At 41.1% G+C, this 23,043-nt stretch overlaps 1 protein-coding gene across 3 annotated transcripts in view; it reads right to left on the bottom strand.

Annotated features, from left to right (window-relative positions):
* HNF1A (HNF1 homeobox A) overlaps nt 1-22,817 on the bottom strand; it is a 177,994-nt gene extending 155,177 nt beyond the window's left edge. For all 3 annotated transcript variants that reach the window (XM_053702034.1, XM_053702033.1, XM_053702035.1), the window contains exon 1: nt 21,521-22,817. In XM_053702034.1, the coding sequence (XP_053558009.1) occupies nt 21,521-21,855 (335 nt within the window). In that variant the 5' untranslated portion in view covers nt 21,856-22,817. The remainder of the gene's footprint in view (nt 1-21,520) is intronic.
* Between the last annotated feature and the right edge of the window lie 226 nt (nt 22,818-23,043).

A 23,043-nucleotide genomic window follows, 5' to 3' on the forward strand; every position in this document is an offset into this window, starting at 1 on the left:
CAGCATACTCATCAGTGTATAGATACTCATCATCATCATCAGTGTATAGATACTCATAATCATTATACTGCGCAGCATACACATCAGTGTATAGGTACTCATCATCATCATCAGTATATAGATACTCATCATCATTATACTGCACAGCATACTCATGAGTGTATAGATACTCATAATCATTATACTGCGCAGCATACACATGAGTGTATAGGTACTCATCATCATCATCATCAGTGTATAGATACTCATAATCATTATACTGTGCAGCATACACATCAGTGTATAGGTACTCATCATCATCATCAGTGTATAGATACTCATAATCATTATATTGCGCAGCATACACATCAGTGTATAGGTACTCATCATCATCATCAGTGTATAGATACTCATAATCATTATACTGCGCAGCATACACATCAGTGTATAGATACTCATCATCATTATACTGCACAGCATACTCATCAGTGTATAGAAACTCACATCATTAAAAAAAAATGGGCCTGCTCCTAAGCTTACATTCCAGTTTTTGGAAATCAAGATACCAAGAGAACGAAGAAAAATTGATAATAGGACTAAATTAGAAAGTTGCTTAAAATTGCATGATCTATCTGAATCATGAAATAAAAAAAGGGGTTTCATATCCTTTTAATTTAATACATGTGACATTTCAGGGATACTCTCCCCTTCCTCAGACAGAGAGTATCCCCAAAACGTCACATTACATTACCACTGAAAAGAACCAGAGTGCTTCCTTTTGTGCTTTCTATATTAAAGGGACATTTTGGTCAAAATTTAAATGCACATAGATTAATGACATCTTTGACTAGAAAAACATTTGCAATATACATGTATTGGCAAATAATGCTTCTAGTAAAACTTATAATTATTTTAGTGTAAAGATTTGTCTCTGCACGTGCATGTGAAGCATAGCTAGATATTCTCAGTCTACCAGCATTTTATATTCTGCAGCTGCTCATAGCGCCAGTGGGGCTTATATCATGTCAGAAATGAACAAATTGAGTCATTACCAGATAGTACAAACACTTTAAGCTCTCCAAGCAAGTGCTGTGTTTATAATGCTGGTGCACGGTGCATACTTAAATACACATTTGAAACAGCTATAGCTTTTATTAGAAGCATTTTTTGCTAATACATGTATATTACAAAAATACTTCTCTTCAAAACTGAAATGCATTTATGCTGATTCCAATGTAGGCTGGAACGTCACTTTAACCTGTTGGCACCCTGGCAGATGATATACAATTGGTGAGAGTGTACTTATCTTGGACTAATACAAAGGTAGACTCTCACTCTTAGGGGCCAATTTATTAATGTGCGAGCGGACATGATACGATGTAGCGTGTCATGTCCGCCGCACATCGATAAATGCCGACAGCAAGCAGTTCTTGTAAACTGCTTGTGCAATACTGCCCCCTGCAGATTTGCCGTCAATTGTCCGCTAGCAGGGGGTGTCAATTAGCCTGATCGTATAGGACAGGGCGGATTGATGTCAATTTCTGTTTCCGGAAGCTCCATTCGGAGCTTGATAATTCGGCCCCTTAGTGTTGCTGAGTGAAATGCTGCACTTTGCTATTATATGGCACATTTCTAAGCACCTTGGTTTATGGCTTTTGGCACTATATTGTGTCTGATAGGTAAATAGAAGTTCTCTGATTTTATTCAGGCTAATATATTTATATACATGAAACAGGATATGCAGAGGAAAATGATATGGTACAGTGAAATATAGACATATGCTAAATGATGCCATATGGGACAATTACTGCCATCTGTACAGGAGAAGGTGACAGTGGTCCTAAAGCTGTTATGTACTTCACCTTACACACCTGTAGACGCACCAGGAGCCCAACCCCCCCCCTCCTGCCAATAGCTGATTCAGTCAGCTTCAGATAGCAGCTTATCTAAGCACAAAGTCCAGGTAGCTGGCAAACAATCATGTACACACAGTCCTTGGAGGAGGGGAAGCAAATGTAAGCCTATAGGGACAGCTGGGGTCTTGGGAAAAATAAACTGTTTTGAAATAAAATAAAGGGGCATGAAATGTATCTATTTTTTTATTTTTTTGGGGTGGTGGGGTGGTCAGATAGAGCAGGGTTCTTCAAACCATGGGTGGGGACCCATTACTGGGTCGCAGCACCATGTTTACTGGGTCGCGTCTTGTGTGTGTATTGTAGGAGAGAGTGTGCTGTGTGTGTATTGTAGGAGAGATTGTGCTGTGTGTGTATTGTAGGAGAGATTGTGCTGTGTGTGTATTGTAGGAGAGAGTGTGCTGTGTGTGTATTGTAGGAGAGAGTGTGCTGTGTGTGTATTGTAGGAGAGATTGTGCTGTGTGTGTATTGTAGGAGAGATTGTGCTGTGTGTGTATTGTAGGAGAGATTGTGCTGTGTGTGTATTGTAGGAGAGAGTGTGCTGTGTGTGTATTGTAGGAGCGAGTGTGCTGTGTGTGTATTGTAGGAAAGAGTGTGCTGTGTGTGTATTGTAGGAAAGAGTGTGCTGTGTGTGTATTGTAGGAAAGAGTGTGCTGTGTGTGTATTGTAGGAAAGAGTGTGCTGTGTGTGTATTGTAGGAGCGAGTGTGCTGTGTGTGTATTGTAGGAGAGAGTGTGCTGTGTGTGTATTGTAGGAGAGATTGTGCTGTGTGTGTATTGTAGGAGAGAGTGTGCTGTGTGTGTATTGTAGGAGAGATTGTGCTGTGTGTGTATTGTAGGAGAGATTGTGCTGTGTGTGTATTGTAGGAAAGAGTGTGCTGTGTGTGTATTGTAGGAGAGATTGTGCTGTGTGTGTATTGTAGGAGAGAGTGTGCTGTGTGTGTATTGTAGGAGAGATTGTGCTGTGTGTGTATTGTAGGAGAGATTGTGCTGTGTGTGTATTGTAGGAGAGATTGTGCTGTGTGTGTATTGTAGGAAAGAGTGTGCTGTGTGTGTATTGTAGGAAAGAATGTGCTGTGTGTGTATTGTAGGAAAGAGTGTGCTGTGTGTGTATTGTAGGAGAGATTGTGCTGTGTGTGTATTGTAGGAGAGAGTGTGCTGTGTGTGTATTGTAGGAGAGATTGTGCTGTGTGTGTATTGTAGGAAAGAGTGTGCTGTGTGTGTATTGTAGGAAAGAGTGTGCTGTGTGTGTATTGTAGGAAAGAGTGTGCTGTGTGTGTATTGTAGGAGAGATTGTGCTGTGTGTGTATTGTAGGAGAGATTGTGCTGTGTGTGTATTGTAGGAAAGAGTGTTGTGTGTGTGTGTATTGTAGGAAAGAGTGTGCTGTGTGTGTATTGTAGGAAAGAGTGTGCTGTGTGTATTGTAGGAAAGAGTGTGCTGTGTGTGTATTGTAGGAAAGAGTGTGCTGTGTGTGTATTGTAGGAGAGAGTGTGCTGTGTGTGTATTGTAGGAGAGAGTGTGCTGTGTGTGTATTGTAGGAGCGAGTGTGGTGTGTGTGCTGTGTGTGTATTGTAGGAGCGAGTGTGGTGTGTGTGCTGTGTGTGTATTGTAGGAAAGAGTGTGCTGTGTTTGTATTGTAGGAGAGAGTGTGCTGTGTGTGTATTGTAGGAAAGAGTGTGCTGTGTGTGTATTGTAGGAAAGAGTGTGCTGTGTGTGTATTGTAGGAGAGATTGTGCTGTGTGTGTATTGTAGGAGAGATTGTGCTGTGTGTGTATTGTAGGAAAGAGTGTTGTGTGTGTGTGTATTGTAGGAAAGAGTGTGCTGTGTGTGTATTGTAGGAAAGAGTGTGCTGTGTGTATTGTAGGAAAGAGTGTGCTGTGTGTGTATTGTAGGAGAGAGTGTGCTGTGTGTGTATTGTAGGAGAGAGTGTGCTGTGTGTGTATTGTAGGAGCGAGTGTGGTGTGTGTGTATTTTAGGAAAGAGTGTGCTGTGTGTGTATTGTAGGAGAGATTGTGCTGTGTGTGTATTGTAGGAGAGAGTGTGCTGTGTGTGTATTTTAGGAGAGAGTGTGCTGTGTGTGTATTGTAGGAGAGAGTGTGCTGTGTGTGTATTGTAGGAGCGAGTGTGGTGTGTGTGTATTGTAGGAAAGAGTGTGCTGTGTGTGTATTGTAGGAGAGATTGTGCTGTGTGTGTATTGTAGGAGAGAGTGTGCTGTGTGTGTATTGTAGGAAAGAGTGTGCTGTGTGTGTATTGTAGGAGAGATTGTGCTGTGTGTGTATTGTAGGAGAGAGTGTGCTGTGTGTGTATTGTAGGAGCGAGTGTGGTGTGTGTATTGTAGGAAAGAGTGTGCTGTGTGTGTATTGTAGGAGAGATTGTGCTGTGTGTGTATTGTAGGAAAGAGTGTGCTGTGTGTATTGTAGGAAAGAGTGTTGTGTGTGTGTGTATTGTAGGAAAGAGTGTGCTGTGTGTGTATTGTAGGAGCGAGTGTGGTGTGTGTGCTGTGTGTGTATTGTAGGAGCGAGTGTGGTGTGTGTGCTGTGTGTGTATTGTAGGAAAGAGTGTGCTGTGTGTGTATTGTAGGAAAGAGTGTGCTGTGTGTGTATTGTAGGAAAGAGTGTGCTGTGTGTGTATTGTAGGAGAGATTGTGCTGTGTGTGTATTGTAGGAAAGAGTGTGCTGTGTGTATTGTAGGAAAGAGTGTTGTGTGTGTGTATTGTAGGAGAGATTGTGCTGTGTGTGTATTGTAGGAAAGAGTGTGCTGTGTGTATTGTAGGAAAGAGTGTTGTGTGTGTGTGTATTGTAGGAGAGAGTGTGCTGTGTGTGTATTGTAGGAAAGAGTGTGCTGTGTGTGTATTGTAGGAGCGAGTGTGGTGTGTGTGCTGTGTGTGTATTGTAGGAAAGAGTGTGCTGTGTGTGTATTGTAGGAGCGAGTGTGGTGTGTGTGCGTGTGTTTTTTATGAGTTTGCTTGGTGTGTGTGCGTGTGTTTTATATGAGTTTGTGTGGTGTGTGTGCGTGTGTTTTATATGAGTTTGTGTGGTGTGTGTGCGTGTATTTTATATGAGTCTGTGTGGTGTGTGTGCGTGTGTTTTATGTGAGTCTGTGTGGTGTGTGTGCGTGTGTTTTATATGAGTTTGTGTGGTGTGTGTGCGTGTGTTTTATATGAGTTTGTGTGGTGTGTGTGCGTGTATTTTATATGAGTCTGTGTGGTGTGTGTGCGTGTGTTTTATGTGAGTCTGTGTGGTGTGTGTGCGTGTGTTTTATATGAGTTTGTGTGGTGTGTGTGCGTGTATTTTATATGAGTCTGTGTGGTGTGTGTGCGTGTGTTTTATGTGAGTCTGTGTGGTGTGTGTGCGTGTGTTTTATATGAGTCTGTGTGGTGTGTGTGCGTGTGTTTTATATGAGTTTGTGTGGTGTGTGTGCGTGTGTTTTATATGAGTCTGTGTGGTGTGTGTGCGTGTATTTTATATAAGTTTGTGTGGTGTGTGTGCGTGTGTTTTATATGAGTTTGTGTGGTGTGTGTGCGTGTGTTTTATATGAGTTTGCGTGGTGTGTGTGCGTGTGTTTTATATAAGTTTGCGTGGTGTGTGTGCGTGTGTTTTATATGAGTTTGTGTGGTGTTTGTGCGTGTGTTTTATATGAGTTTGCTTGGTGTGTGTGCGTGTGTTTTATATGAGTTTGTGTGGTGTGTGTGTTGTATGAGAGTGTGTGTGTGTGTGGTGTATGAGAGTGTGTGTGTGTGTGTGTTGTATGAGAGTGTGTGTGTGTGGTGTATGAGAGTGTGTGTGTGTGTTGTATGAGTGTGTGTGGTGTGTGTGTTGTATGAGAGTGTGTGTGTGTGTGTGGTGTGTGTGTATTCTAGGAGAGAGTGTGCTGTGTGTGTTTTATATGAGCTTGTGTGGTGTGTGCGCGTGTGTTTTATATGAGTTTGTGGTGTGTGTGTTGTATGAATGTGTGTGTTGTATGAGTATGTGTGTGTGTTGTTTGAAAGTGTGTGTGTGTTGTATGAAAGTGTGTGTGTTGTATGAGTTTGTGTGTTGTTGTATGAGTGTGTGTGTGTGTTGTATGAGTGTGTGTTGTATGAGAGTGTGTGTGTGTGGTGTGTGTGTGTGTTGTATGAGTGTGTGTGTGTGGGTTGTATGAGAGTGTGTGTGTTGTATGAGTGTGTGTGTGCTGTATGAGTGTGTGTGTGTGTGGTGTGTGTGTGTGTGTTGTATGAGAATGTATGTGTGTGTTGTATGAGTGTGTGTGTGTGGGTTGTATGAGAGTGTGTGTGTGTGTTGTATGAGAGTGTGTGTGTGTGTTGTATGAGTGTGTGTGTGCTGTATGAGTGTGTGTGTGTGTGGTGTATGTGTGTGTGTTGTATGAGAATGTATGTGTGTGTTGTATGAGTGTGTGTGTGTTGTATGAGAGTGTGTGTGTGTGTGTGTGTGTGTGTTGTATGAGTGTGTGTGTGTCCTTGTGTCTGTGTGGTACTGTTGTATATTACTAATTAATTAATAAATCTTCAGACCAAGTATAAAATAGGGTCGCAAAGGTATGTGGTATCATAGCACTGGGTCTTGGGGAAAAAAAGTTTGAAGAACCCTGAGATAGAGCATACAATTTTAAACAACTTTCTAATTATGAGATTTTCTTCATTTAAAGGGACATGAAACCCAAAAATGTTCTTTCATGATTCAGATAGAGAAAACAACTTTCCAATTTACTTCTATTATTTAATTTGCTTTCTTCTCTTGTTATCATTTGCTGAAAGGTTTATCTAGGCAAGTTCATGAGCAGCAGAGAACCTAGGTTCTAGCTGTTGATTGGTGGCTGCATATATACGTATATTGAATGTGATTGGCTCACCCATGTGTTCAATTAGAAACTAGTAGTGCATTGCCGCTCCTTCAACAAATGATACCAAGAGAATGAAACAGATTAGATAATAGAAGTAAATTAGAAAGTTGTTTAAAATTGTATTTTCTGTCTGAATCATGAAAGAAGATTTTTGGGTTTCATGTCCCTTTAACCTGGATTCTTTTGTTGAAAAAAAGCTCAGGAGTGTGCACATGTCTGGAGCACTATATGGCAGCAGAATGTTATCCATTTTGAAGAGCACTAGATGGCAGAACTGTTCCCTGCCATGTAGTGCTACAGATGCCTACCTAGGTATCTCTTCAATGCAGAATATCATGAGAACAAAGCACATTTGATAATAGAAGTAATGTGGATTTTTTTTAATTGTCTGCTCTGTCTGAATCACAAAAGAAAATGTTTGGGCTTCATATCCCTTTAACCCCTTAACGACGCATGCCGTACAGGGTACGTCGCATACAACCTGGTCTCAAAAGACCAGCGACGTACCCTGTACGACATTAGGGGTTTAAAGCGGCTGGAAGCGATCCTGCTCGCTTCCAGCCGCTTTCCGGTTATTACAGTGATGCCTCGATATTGAGGCATCCTGCAATAACACCCCTTGGCCATCCGATGCAGAAAGAGCCACTCTGTGGCCCTCTCTAAACCGGACATCGATGGCAGGTATCGTTGGTGGGTGGGAGCCTGTGTGGGAGGCGGGTGGCGGCCATCGATGATGATCGGTGATGTGGAGGGGGGCGGGATCGTGGGCGGGGATGTCCAGGGCGGCGCACGGACGCACGCGCGTGCACGGGAGGGAGCGGGTGGGAACCGCTACAGTACACAAAAAGTTGGAATACAAATTTAAAAAAAAAGTATAAACAAGTAAAAAAAAAAAAAAAAAAGATCAGGCAGGTGGTGGGGGTTGGTCTGTGTGTGTGTGGGGGGAAGCTACACTACAGTAAAAATAAAAAAAAACAAAAAAAACTTTTTTTGCAAACTGGGTACTGGCAGACAGCAGTACCCAAGATGGCCCCCAATAAGGCAGATGGGGAGGGTTAGAGAGCTGTTTTGGGGGGGATCAGGGAGGTTGGGGGCTAAGGGGGGATGCTACACCACAGCATATGTAAATATGCTAAAAAAAAATAATTAAAAAACCTTTTATTTTAGTACTGGCAGACTTTCTGCCAGTACTTAAAGGGACAGTATACACTCATTTTCATATAACTGCATGTAATAGACACTACTATAAAGCATAAGATGCACAGATACTGATATAAAAATCCAGTATAAAACTGTTTAAAAACTTACTTAGAAGCTTTAAGTTTAGCTCTGTTGAAAAGGCAGTTGGAAAGCCCACTGCAAGTGGGAAATAAGACACTCCCCCCTCCCCCTTCTTTTGCATATGAAAAGACCCTTTACACAAACAGAAGCAAGCTGGAGAAGGTAGCTGGCGGTATTCAAATAAAACTTTGGGGCTTGGTTAGGAGTCTAAAAATCAGAGCAATGTTCTTTAAAAATAAGCAAAATTATACTTTAAAAAAAAAAAAAAAACTTTATGGGCTTTATAAATAGATCATCTACAAAACATACAAAAGAAAAAAATGAGTGTATAATGGCCCTTTAAGATGGCGGGGACAATTGTGGGGTGGGGGAGGGAAGGGAGCTGTTTGGGAGGGATCAGGGGGTCTGATGTGTCAGGTGGGAGGCTGATCTCTACACTAAAGGTAAAATTAACCCTGCAAGCTCCCTACAAACTACCTAATTAACCCCTTCACCATAATACACGTGTGATGCGCAGCAGCATTTAGCGGCCTTCTAATTACCAGAAAGCAACTCCAAAGCCATATATGTCTGCTATTTCTGAACAAAGGGGATCCCAGAGAAGCATTTACAACCATTTGTGCCATAATTGCACAAGCTGTTTGTAAATCATTTCAGTGAGAAACCTAAAATTGCGAAAAAAATTGTTTTTTTTTAAATTTGATCGCATTTGGCGGTGAAATGGTGGCATTAAATATAGCAAAATGGGCCTAGATCAATACTTTTGGTTGTCTACTACACTACACTTAAGCTAAAATTAACTCTACAAGCTCCCTACATGCTCCCTAATTAACCCCTTCACTGCTGGGCATAAAACACGTGTTTAGATACAAGATAATCACAGAGGTTAAAAGTATATTATTATAACTGTGTTGGTTATGCAAAACTGGGAAATGGGTAATAAAGGTATTATCTATCTTTTAAAACAATAAAAAATTCTGGTGTAGACTGTCCCTTTAAGGGAAAGAAATTGAAAAATGGCCTTGGTCCTTAATGAGTTAAGGCTATTTTGACAGTCAGCAATGAACAGCACTAAAGCATTCAGAATTCACACCTTTTTATAATCGGACATTTGTAAAATAAATTATTTTCTCAACATAATTAAATGGAAGAGCAATAACTGATGATCTCTCTGGTGCCGATAGCAAAATTGTTGTTGGTGTTAATAATAATAATAATAATGATAATAACTATCTCAACAACAAGAATAGCATTTTTTTCAGATGTGCTTAAGAAGGTTAGAAAACAGAATTTATGTTTACCTGATAAATTACTTTCTCCAACGGTGTGTCCGGTCCACGGCGTCATCCTTACTTGTGGGATATTCTCTTCCCCAACAGGAAATGGCAAAGAGCCCAGCAAAGCTGGTCACATGATCCCTCCTAGGCTCCGCCTACCCCAGTCATTCGACCGACGTTAAGGAGGAATATTTGCATAGGAGAAACCATATGTTACCGTGGTGACTGTAGTTAAAGAAAATAAATTATCAGACCTGATTAAAAAAACCAGGGCGGGCCGTGGACCGGACACACCGTTGGAGAAAGTAATTTATCAGGTAAACATAAATTCTGTTTTCTCCAACATAGGTGTGTCCGGTCCACGGCGTCATCCTTACTTGTGGGAACCAATACCAAAGCTTTAGGACACGGATGAAGGGAGGGAGCAAATCAGGTCACCTAAATGGAAGGCACCACGGCTTGCAAAACCTTTCTCCCAAAAATAGCCTCAGAAGAAGCAAAAGTATCAAATTTGTAAAATTTAGAAAAAGTGTGCAGTGAAGACCAAGTCGCTGCCTTACATATCTGATCAACAGAAGCCTCGTTCTTGAAGGCCCATGTGGAAGCCACAGCCCTAGTGGAGTGAGCTGTGATTCTTTCAGGAGGCTGCCGTCCGGCAGTCTCATAAGCCAATCGGATAATGCTTTTAATCCAGAAGGAGAGAGAGGTAGAAGTTGCTTTTTGACCTCTCCGTTTACCAGAATAAACAACAAACAAAGACAAAGTTTGTCTGAAATCCTTAGTAGCTGCTAAGTAAAATTTGAGAGCACGAACTACATCCAAGTTGTGCAACAAACGTTCCTTCTTTGAAACTGGATTAGGACACAAAGAAGGCACAACTATCTCCTGGTTAATGTTTTTGTTAGAAACAACTTTTGGAAGAAAACCAGGTTTAGTACGCAAAACCACCTTATCTGCATGGAACACCAGATAAGGAGAAGAACACTGCAGAGCAGATAATTCTGAAACTCTTCTAGCAGAAGAAATTGCAACCAAAAACAAAACTTTCCAAGATAATAACTTAATATCAACGGAATGTAAGGGTTCAAACGGAACCCCCTGAAGAACTGAAAGAACTAGGTTGAGACTCCAAGGAGGAGTCAAAATTTTGTAAACAGGCTTGATTCTAACCAGAGCCTGAACAAAGGCTAGAACATCTGGCACAGCTGCCAGCTTTTTGTGAAGTAACACAGACAAGGCAGAAATCTGTCCCATCAAGGAACTTGCAGATAATCCTTTTTCCAATCCTTCTCGAAGGAAGGATAGACTCTTAGGAATCTTAACCTTGTCCCAAGGGAATCCTGCAGATTCACACCAACAGATATACCAAATTATGTGGTAATTTTTCTGGTTACAGGCTTTCAGGCCTGAACAAGAGTATTAATAACAGAATCTGAGAACCCTCGCTTTGATAAGATCAAGCGTTCAATCTCCAAGCAGTCAGCTGGAGTGGGTCGAACGGACCTAGAACAAGAAGGTCTCGTCTCAAAGGTAGCTTCCATGGTGGAGCCGATGACATATTCACCAGATCTGCATACCAAGTCCTGCGTGGCCACGCAGGAGCTATCAAAATCACCGACGCCCTCTCCTGATTGATCCTGGCTACCAGCCTGGGGATGAGAGGAAACGGCGGGAACACATAAGCTAGTTTGAAGGTCCAAGGTGCTACTAGTGCATCCACTAGAGCCGCCTTGGGATCCCTGGATCTGTACCCGTAGTAAGGAACTCTGAAGTTCTGACGAGAGGCCATCAGATCCATGTCTGGAATGCCCCACGGTTGAGTGACTTGGGCAAAGATTTCCGGATGGAGTTCCCACTCCCCCGGATGCAATGTCTGACGACTCAGAAAATCCGCTTCCCAATTTTCCACTCCTGGGATGTGGATAGCAGACAGGTGGCAGGAGTGAGACTCCGCCCATAGAATGATTTTGGTCACTTCTTCCATCGCTAGGGAACTCCTTGTTCCCCCCTGATGGTTGATGTATGAACTTGGCCCTCGCTAGCTGAGGCCAAGCTTTGAGAGCATTGAATATCGCTCTCAGTTCCAGAATATTTATCGGTAGAAGAGATTCTACCCGAGACCAAAGACCCTGAGCTTTCAGGGATCCCCAGACCGCGCCCCAGCCCATCAGACTGGCGTCGGTCGTGACAATGACCCACTCTGGTCTGCGGAAGGTCATCCCTTGTGACAGGTTGTCCAGGGACAGCCACCAACGGAATGAGTCTCTGGTCCTCTGATTTACTTGTATCTTCGGAGACAAGTCTGAATAGTCCCCATTCCACTGACTGAGCATGAACAGTTGTAATGGTCTTAGATGAATGCGCACAAAAGGAACTATGTCCATTGCCGCTACCATCAAACCTATCACTTCCATGCACTGCGCTATGGAAGGAAGAGGAACGGAATGAAGTATCCGACAAGAGTCTAGAAGTTTTGTTTTTCTGGCTTCTGTCAGAAAAATCCTCATTTCTAAGGAGTCTATTATAGTTCCCAAGAAGGGAACCCTCGTTGACGGAGATAGAGAACTCTTTTCCACGTTCACTTTCCATCCGTGAGATCTGAGAAAGGCCAGGACAATGTCCGTGTGAGCCTTTACTTGAGGAAGGGACGACGCTCGAATCAGAATGTCGTCCAAGTAAGGTACTACAGCAATGCCCCTTGGTCTTAGCACCGCCAGAAGGGACCCTAGTACCTATGAGAAAATCCTAGGAGCAGTGGCTAATCCGAAAGAAAACGCCACGAACTGGAAATGCTTGTCCAGGAATGCAAACCTTAGGAACCGATGATGTTCCTTGTGGATAGGAATATGTAGATACGCATCCTTGAAATCCACCTTGGTCATGAATTGACCTTCCTGGATGGAAGGAAGAAGTGTTCGAATGGTTTCCATCTTGAACGATGGAACCTTGAGAAACTTGTTCAAGATCTTGAGATCTAAGATTGGTCTGAACGTTCCCTCTTTTTTGGGAACTATGAACAGATTGGAGTAGAACCCCATCCCTTGTTCTCCTAATGGAACAGGATGAATCACTCCCATTTTTAGCAGGTCTTCTACCCAATGTAAGAATGCTTGTCTTCTTATGTGGTCTGAAGACAACTGAGACCTGTGGAACCTCCCCCTTGGAGGAAGCCCCTTGAACTCCAGAGAATAACCTTGGGAGACTATTTCTAGCGCCCAAGGATCCAGAACATCTCTTGCCCCAGCCTGAGCGAAGAGAGAGAGTCTGCCCCCCACCAGATCCGGTCCCGGATCGGGGGCCCGCATTTCATGCTGTCTTGGTAGCAGTGGCAGGTTTCCTGGCCTGCTTTCCTTTGTTCCAGCCTTGCATAGGTCTCCAGGCTGGATTGGCTTGAGAAGTATTACCTTCCTGCTTAGAGGACGTAGCCCTTGGGGCTGATCCGTTTCTGCGAAAGGGACGAAACTTAGGTTTATTTTTGGTCTTGAAAAGACCTATCCTGAGGAAGGGCGTGGCCCTTGCCCCCAGTGATATCAGAGATAATCTCTTTCAAGTCAGGGCCAAAGAGTGTTTTCCCCTTGAAAGGAATGTCAAGCAATTTGTTCTTGGAAGACGCATCCGCTGCCCAAGATTTTAACCAAAGCGCTCTGCGCCACAATAGCAAACCCAGAATTTTTTCGCCGCTAACCTAGCCAATTGCAAGGTGGCGTCTAGGGTGAAAGAATTAGCCAATTTAAGAGCACGAATTCTGTCCATAATCTCCTCATAAGAAGAAGAATTACTAATAATCGCCTTTCCTAGCTCATCAAACTAGAAACACGCGGCTGCAGTGACAGGGACAATGCATGCAATTGGTTGTAGAAGGGAACCTTGCTGAACAAACATCTTTAGCAGACCTTCTAATTTTTTATCCATAGGATCTTGGAAAGCACAACTATCTTCTATGGGTATAGTGGCGCGCTTGTGTAGAGTAGAAACCGCCCCCTCGACCTTGGGGACTGTCTGCCATCAGTCCTTTCTGGGGTCGACTATAGGAAAACAATTTTATAAATATGGGGGGAGGTACTAAAGGTATACCGGGCCTGTCCCATTCTTTACTAACAATGTACGCCACCCGCTTGGATATAGGAAAAGCTTCGGGGGGCCCCGGGGCCTCTAAGAACTTTTCCATTTTACATAGTGGTTCTGGAATGACCAGATAATCACAATCATCCAAATTGGATAACACCTCCTTAAGCAGAGCGCGGAGATGTTCCAACTTAAATTTAAAAGTAATCACATCAGGTTCAGCTTGTTGAGAAATGTTTCCTGAATCTGAAATTTCTCCCTCAGACAAAACCTCCCTGGCCCCCTCAGACTGGTGTAGGGGCCCTTCAGAAACCATATCATCAGCGTTCTCATGCTCTACAGAATTTTCTAAAACAGAGCAGTCGCGCTTTCGCTGATAAGTGGGCATATTGGCTAAAATGTTTTTGATAGAATTATCCATTACAGCCGTTAAATGTTGCATAGTAAGGAGTATTGGCGCACTAGATGTACTAGGGGCCTCCTGTATGGGCAAGACTGGTGTAGACGAAGGAGGGGATGATGCAGTACCATGCTTACTCCCCTCACTTGAGGAATCATCTTGGGCATCATTTTTACTAAATTTTTTTATGACATAAAATACATATAGTTAAATGAGAAGGAACCTTGGTTTCCCCACAGTCAGAACACAATCTATCTGGTAGTTCAGACATGTTAAACAGGCATAAACTTGATAACAAAGCACAAAAAACGTTTTAAAATAAAACCGTTACTGTCACTTTAAATTTTAAACTAAACACACTTTATTACTGCAATTGCGAAAAAGTATGAAGGAATTGTTCAAAATTCACCAAAATTTCACCACAGTGTCTTAAAGCCTTAAAAGTATTGCACACCAAATTTGGAAGCTTTAACCCTTAAAATAACGGAACCGGAGCCGTTTTTATATTTAACCCCTTTACAGTCCCTGGAATCTGCTTTGCTGAGACCCAACCAAGCCCAAAGGGGAATACGATACCAAATGATGCCTTCAGAAAGACTTTTCTATGTATCAGAGCTCCACACACATGCAGCTGCATGCCATTGTTCTCAAAAACAAGTGCGCCATACCGGCGCGAAAATGAGGCTCTGACAATGATTAGGGAAAGTCCCTAAAGAATAAGGTGTCTAAAACAGTGCCTGCCGATATAATCTTATCAAAATACCCAGATTAAATGATTCCTCAAGGCTAAATATGTGTTAATAATGAATCGATTTAGCCCAGAAAAAGTCTACAGTCTTAATAAGCCCTTGTGAAGCCCTTATTTACTATCTTAATAAACATGGCTTACCGGATCCCATAGGGAAAATGACAGCTTCCAGCATTACATCGTCTTGTTAGAATGTGTCATACCTCAAGCAGTAAGAGACTGCACCCTGTTCCCCCAACTGAAGTTAATTGCTCTCAACAGTCCTGTGTGGAACAGCCATGGATTTTAGTTACGGTGCTAAAATCATTTTCCTCATACAAACAGAAATCTTCATCTCTTTTCTGTTTCTGAGTAAATAGTACATACCAGCACTATTTTAAAATAACAAACTCTTGATTGAATAATAAAAACTACAGTTAAACACTAAAAAACTCTAAGCCATCTCCGTGGAGATGTTGCCTGTACAACGGCAAAGAGAATGACTGGGGTAGGCGGAGCCTAGGAGGGATCATGTGACCAGCTTTGCTGGGCTCTTTGCCATTTCCTGTTGGGGAAGAGAATATCCCACAAGTAAGGATGACGCCGTGGACCGGACACACCTATGTTGGAGAAATAAACTGCTATTTTGCTAACATTTAAACAAAGCAACACAAAAAGCCAATATGTTTTTTGGTTTTAAGAAATAGCTCTTAGCACTAAACACACACTAATGCCATTTTATGGGTCACTAATCAGACCTATAATATTGGATACAGTTATGGAAGCTATGGTTCCAAACCACACACACACACACATATATATATATATATATATATATATATATATATATATATATATATAAATACACAGTATATATATATACACACACACAGAGGCATCTACTTATCAAGCAGTCAACTTACTTGCATTCAACGGCACCAATACGCTCGCCTAAGATTGCCTAACATCGCGGCCGCGGACCTCTCCAAAGTTACCAAAAAAGGGGCAATGAGCAGCGGACTGTTGTTAACTAACAGTCATCGATCTCGCTGCTATTCGGCTTTTTCCCAGCTTTATTGTATACTGTCAGTCACTAAACACCCACACTATACTATATTGTTTACCCCCTATACCGCCGCTCCCGGAGCCCACTGCAACTCTAATAAATGTATTAACCCCTAAACCGCCGCTCACGGACCCTGCCGCAACTAAATAAAGTGTTTAACCCCCTAAACCGCCGCTCCCGGAGCCCACCGCCACCTACATTATACTTATTAACCCCTAATCTCCTGCCCCCTACACCGCCGCTACCTACATTATATTTATTAACCCCTAATCTGCCCCCCCTACACCGCCGCCACTATATTAAATTTATTAACCCCTAAACCTAAGTCTAACCCTAACCCTAAAACCCCCTAACTTAAATATAATTTAAATAAATCTAAATAAATATTCCTATCATTAACTAAATTATTCCTATTTAAAACTAAATACTTACCTATAAAATAAACCCTAAGCTAGCTACAATATAACTAATAGTTACATTGTATCTAGCTTAGGGTTTATTTTTATTTTACAGTCAAGTTTGTATTTATTTTAATTAGGTAGAATAGTTACTAAATAGTTATTAACTATTCAATAACTACCTAGCTAAAATAAATACAAATTGACCTGTAAAATAAAACCTTACCTAAGTTACAATAACACCTAACACTACACTATAATTAAATAAATTCCCTAAATTAAATACAATTAAATAAAATTATCTAAAGTACAACAAAAACAAACACTAAATTACAGAAAATAATAAACAAATTACAAGATTTTTAAACTAATTACACCTAATCTATTCCCCCTAACAAAATAAAAAAGCCCCCCCAAAATAAAAAAAAGCCCTACCCTACACTAAATTACAAATAGCCCTTAAAAGGGCCTTTTGCGGGGTCATTGCCCCAAAGTAATCAGCTCTTTTACCTGTAAAAAAAATTACAACCCCGCCCAACAACATTAAAACCCACCACGCACACAACCAACCCTACTCTAAAACCCACCCAATACCCCTTAAAAAAATCTAACACTAACCCCTTGAAGATCACCTTACCAGGAGAAGTCTTCACCCAACCGGGCCGAAGTCCTCAACGAATCCGGAAGAAGTCAATAGGATTTAAGTTCAATCCTATTGGCTGATCCAATCAGCCAATAGGATTGAGCTTGCATTCTATTGGCTGTTCGGAACATCTGTAATGACGTAAGCATCGATCTGTGTCGGACTTTGCCCGGCAGATCGTATGTTACGTCACAAAATTCTACTTTTGCCGGTCTGTAGGGTTTGATAACTAAGGGGAATCAGGCTTGCCACAAATATGCTGTGGAATTCCAGCGTATTTGCGGTTGACGGCTTAATAAGTAGATGCCACAGTATCTCACAAAACTGAGTACACCCCTCACATGTTTGTAAATATTTTATTATACCTTTTCATGTGACAACACTGAAGAAATTACACTTTGCTACAATGTTAAGTAGTGAGTGTACAGCCTGTATAACAGTGTACATTTGCTGTCCCCTCAAAATAACTCAACACACAGCCATTAATCTCTAAACCATTTGCAACAAAAGTGAGTACACCCCTAAGTGGAAATGTCCAAATTGGGCCCAATTAGCCATTTTCCCTCCCTGGTGTCATGTGACTCGTTTGTGTGCAGGTGTGTTAAATTTGGTGTTATCGCTCTCACACTCTCTAATACTGGTCACTGGAAGTTCAACATGGCACCTCAAGTCAAAGAAATCTCTGAGGATCTGAAAAAAAGAATTGTTGCTCTACATAAAGATGACCTAGGCTATAAGAAGATTGCCATGGCCCTGAAACTGAGCTGCATCACGGTGGGCAAGACCATACAGCGGTTTCACAGGACAGATTCCACTCCACAAAGAAGTTGAGTGCACATACTCAGTGTCATATCCAGAGGTTGTCTTTGGGAAATATATGTATGAGGGCTGCCAGCATTGCTGCAGAGGTTGAAGGGGTGGGGGGGTCAGCCTGTCAGTGTTCAGATCATACGCCGCACACTGCATCAAATTGGTCTGCATGGCTGTCGTCCCAGAAGGAAGCCTCTTCTAAAGATAAAGCACAAGAAAGTCTGCAAACAGTTTGCTGAAGACAAACAGACTAAGGACATGGATTACTGGAACCATGTCCTGTGGTCCGATGAGACCAAGATAAACTTATATGGTTCAAATGGTGTCAAGCGTGTGTGGCGGCAACCAGGTGAGGAGTACAAAGACAAGTGTGTCTTGCCTACAGTCAAGCATGGTGGTGGGAGTCTCATGGTCTGGGCCTGCATGAGTGCTGCCGGCACTGGGGAGCTACAGTTCATTGAGGGAACCATGAATGCCAACATGTACTGTGACATACTGAAGCAGAGCATAATCCCCTCCCTTAGGAGACTGGCCCGCAGGGCAGTATTCCAACACGATAACGACCCCAAACACACCTCCAAGACGACCACTGCCTTGCTAAAGAAGCTAAGGGTAAAGGTAATGGACTGGCCAAGCATGTCTCCAGACCTAAACCCTATTGAGCATCTGTGAGGCATCCTCAAACGGAAGGTAGGGAAGCGCAAGGTCTCTAACATCCACCAGCTCTGTGATGTCGTCATGGAGGAGTGGAAGAGGACTCCAGTGGCAACCTGTGAAGCTCTGGTGAACTCCATGCCCAAGAGGGTTAAGGCAATGCTGGAAAATAATGGTGGCCATACAAAATATTGACACTTTGGGCCAAATTTGGACATTTCCACTTAGAGGTGTACTCACTTTTGTTGCCAACGGTTTAGACATTAATGGCTGTGTGTTGAGTTATTTTGAGGGGACAGCAAATTTACACTGTTATACAGGCTGTATACTCACTATTTTACATTGTAGCAAAGTGTCATTTCTTCAGTGTTGTCACATGAAAAGATATAATAAAATATTGACAAAAATGTGGGGGGTTTAATCATTTTTGTGAGATACTGCATATACACACACAAACATATATATATATATATATATATATATATATATATATATATATATATATATATATATATATATATATATATATATATTTATACACACACACACAAACATATGCATACAGTGAAAGAAAACCTTCACTATACTGAAAGGAATCAATTTATTGAAGAGCACACAGAGTGACCAGTATTATGCAGATTATGAAGGTAGATGATTTAAAAAAAACAATATAACTTAATTATTTATTTATTACGTAGTTTAGGGAAGAGAACACATTTGGTAATATAACAGAAGTGATAGGATCATTCTGATGTATTAATAGACAATGTGCTCAAACTTTGTCACTGTTCCATCTAAAAGAGGACATTTTACAGTGCATTACAGTTCACTTCTTTTTCCTTTTTATCTTTATTAGAAAATGGATGTTCATATGAAGAATAAACCATCCTTCAGGCTTGTGGAGTGCCTCTCTACACCTAGAGATTTTTTGGTTGTTGTTGGCATAAGCCAGTGAACACTAATACAGTAGTATTAGTTTTGCACTAACATTTTCTGGAATTTTCAGTAGTAATTTAAAAGGCTTTTACTTAAAGGGACAGTCAAGTCAAAATTAAACTTTCATGATTCAGAAAGGGCATGCAGTTTTAAACACCTTTCCAATTTACTTTTAACATAAAATTTGCTTTGTTCTCTTGGTATTCTTTGTTGAATGCTAAACCTCGGTAGACTCATAAATTGATTTCAAAGCTGTTGAAGGCCGCCTCTTATCAGTGCATTTTAACAGTTTTTCACAGTTAGACACTGTTGTGCTCACTCCCGTGGAGTCAGTACTGATTGGCTAAAATGCATGTCTGTTAAAAGAACTGAGATAAGGGGGCAGTCTGCAATTGCTTAGATACAAGGTAATCACAGAGGTAAAAAGTGTATTAATATAACAGTGTTGGTTATGCAAAACTGGAGAATGGGTAATAAAGGGATTATCTATCTTTTTAAACAATATCAATTTTAAGTAGTCTATCCCTTTTTTTTATGGAAAAATACAAAAATGTCAAACTGCTCTTTCATATCCATAATGAAACAGTACAATGTCCTTTAAGGTTGTCCTAAGGATTTATTCATATTTTAGGCAGGTAGATAAATGTAACAATTATATAGGCTTTTTTGGGTCATTATTATTATTACTATTTTTATCTTAATATAAATAAGTAATACAGCACTTATCAATGTGAATGCAAACAAGTTACAATATATATATTATATTATAGAAATCAACTGAGGAGGCAGATGTATATGAATATAATTAGGGTCCTACCAAGTTTCTCCAATATTTTGCTACTATCCATTTTATGCATACGTCTCCTTGGCTAGCAGTGTCACTTGTGTGCTCCACGCAAATGGTGATAAATTCATACTACGCTGATGCCCCTCAATCCCTTATTCCATCCACAGAGGTCATTTATAAGGGCGTATTCACCTCCCTTTTGTTCTGTGAACAATAAGTAACCCAGTTAGTTAGTTATCAACTCAGAGGAAACAAGAGGCTGGTTGATAATTTATAGCACCTCGACCAATTTAAATGAAAAGTTCATAGTGATTTCTATCCCAGGAGATCCAATTCAGAGAGACACAGTCTCTGTGCTTATTGAGTCCTGATGACAACATAGGGCCTAAAGCTCCACAGTTTTGCTGATAAACTGAACAAAGAGGTCCAAATCTGAACGGAATCTAAAATCTGGCTATATGCAGCTCGCTATGAGCAGGTAAGAGCAGCACCAGGGTGTAATTTGTGAAGGCTTTGTCAGCAACCTGTCTCTATTGCTTTCTTCCAAATCTCTGCAACTGCTGACTTTTACAATGGACAATATATTCTAAATGAGTAGTGGGACCTCTCCTCTTAGTAACAATGTCTCAGTTCAGCTAAATGGACATGGGTGCTATGCACCTATTTAGAAAGATGGCAAATTATAGTTCTGCTATAGGTTGCACCATTATCTTACATATCTTCATGTTGATGCAGCAGTGTATTGGTTAATTATCAGAAGTTAATCATCACAAGCAGGCAGCGGTCATTTGGTTTATAAATCTACAAATTATGGAGAACTTGGATAATTAGTAACCAGAAATTCCCATCTGAAACATACTGATTATCAGCACCCACTACACCCTGGGGAGTGAGAAGCTACAGCACTCTAAGGAGACAAACAGCCCACTGCACTGGGAAGATTTAGAAGAGAAAACACTAACAGCACCTAATTGAAACAGAAAATAGTGCAAAAAAGAAGAGAAATAATCCACTGCACTCGGATCCCTGAGAAGCTTCAGACTAATAACCCACTGTATATGCAGAGAAAAAAACAGGTCCCAGTGGACACAAAGAGACTATAGAGCGATAAAAGATAAATATTCTATCTGTATATAAAGAGAAGAGAAAAAAAAACAGCTTTGTAACGAGACAAATATCTCACCACAGCAGAAGAAAACAAATAATGCAGGATTGGGAGAGAAAATACACAGCACCCATAGAATTTTGAGGAGACATAAATCTGTAAGCGTTCTAAATAGACAACCCATAGCATAGTATGGAGAGAGAAAGGACCCATAGCACCCTAAGGAAACTTGATGTCTTATAACAATCTGGGGAAGGATGAAATCCACTAATGGTGAGAGAAGAAGCTGGTAGACATCACACTTCTGCTACATGAATTAACACAGTTGTATTAACAGTTACCATTAGTACGCTTGGATCAGTATTTAATTACAAATGTGGTGGATTCATGGTGATAAATGTCAAACCCTCTACTTACACAAGACATTAATGGACATGTACAAACCCAATCATATGCACCTTGGACTAAACAGAGGTATAACTGTTGTACCTTTTTAGTGAGAAGGTGAAAAATGGTAACAGTAGATTACAGTAGAAACTGAGGGAAGAGAAAACACAGGATATGGGAAAATAGAGAAAAACTAAAGTACTAAAGAGAGGTTAGTAGTATATGTCACATAGAGTGAATATGTAGGCCTTACTGCAGCAGACGCTCTACCACAGCTTTCTGGTGAGCAGCTTCCTCTGGGCTCAGCCTCTCTAGCTCCTTCATTATAGGAGGTGTAAATTCCCCTCCATCATCCGAACTGTCATCCCCAGAAATGTGGGGCTCCCCTAATCCATTAGGCAATGGTACACAATGACCTCCCTCTTCCAAGGTACTCATGTTATCCAATGGGTCCCTATGGTATGTGTAGTCATCTCCATCAGTCAATGCCTTTGTCAAAGTTTCTTTTGTGACCCCAGACTCAAGTAGAGCCTTCAGGAGTTCACGCTGCAAATAACTGAGCTGGGACGCCATCCTCACAGCTATCATCTATGGCTTCACCATCCTGCAGCTGTAACAGGAATCAGCGGGCGGGAGTCCATGCTCTACCCACCTGTTGTCTCCTCCTCCCCCCCAAAAAAACACCTTCTGCGACCACAACCTGCAAGCTGGGTCACCCCCCGGTCTGGATTCTCTGAGACATAGTAGATAAGGGATCCTTGTCCTCTCTGTTTACATTACAGCAGAGTAAATCCTCTAAGGTTCATATTTATTTCACTGCTTCACAAGTTACTGAACTTTGGACCCCAACTCTGCACAAAGTGCATGAGTGAGAGAGGAGGGAGAGCAGTGGAAAACAGAAAAATAGAAAAGAAGGGGATAGGAAAATGTGAGAGGGAAGAGAATGATAGAGTGACACACAAGAGAGTGACAGTTTAACAAAAGGTGTGACAGCCTGGGAACAGAAAAATAGGCGAAAAAACACAGAACAATTACAAACACAAGTTTAGAGCCACACACACTAAAGTAAAAAGCAGCCCTGATTAACTAAACACACACAGGCCACTGCAATAAAAAGTGTACAATTCATACATTAATCTAAGTGGCATATTCAGTGAAATGTGAATTGTCACAAGAGACAGGAAGTTATTTTTCTCACTGGATATGCTTCTCCTCCCTTATATTCAGCACATTAACTTTTTTTAACCCTCTCTGTTGTATTTATTAAACTTCATATTTCACAGGGTGCCAAGAGGCTGTCATTTTGTTAAACACATTAATGCCAACGGGGATGAACCTTTGTAGTAAGTAAAACTGATTTCTATTGATTGCTGCCTCCTACTCACATGTACAGATAAGATTTTTAGTTTTAAAGGTTTCTTTTATTACATGTAATTGTTCTTACAGATATTAACAATACAGGTAACCTCACAATTCTCTTCTTCGTATGTACATATAACAATCCTTACCACCCTGTCTCTGCCTCACATGTCTCTTCTTCATATAAATATAAAAATATTCATAGGAGTTCGCAATTTTTATATTTTATATATATATATATATATAAACTTTTTTTTTTTTGGGGGGGGGGGGGTAAATAAAATTCCCTGAACAATTTAATACCAGTGGCAATATGTGCAGCAGAAGAGAGTTGTTTGTTGTACACATGAGTTGCACATAATTTAAAAACTGGTGCTTTATTGGAATCAAGTGAGTGGTTATAGTTAGATAGAAAAT

The sequence above is a fragment of the Bombina bombina genome, chromosome 2, assembly GCF_027579735.1.
Source record: "Bombina bombina isolate aBomBom1 chromosome 2, aBomBom1.pri, whole genome shotgun sequence".
NCBI lineage: Eukaryota > Metazoa > Chordata > Amphibia > Anura > Bombinatoridae > Bombina > Bombina bombina.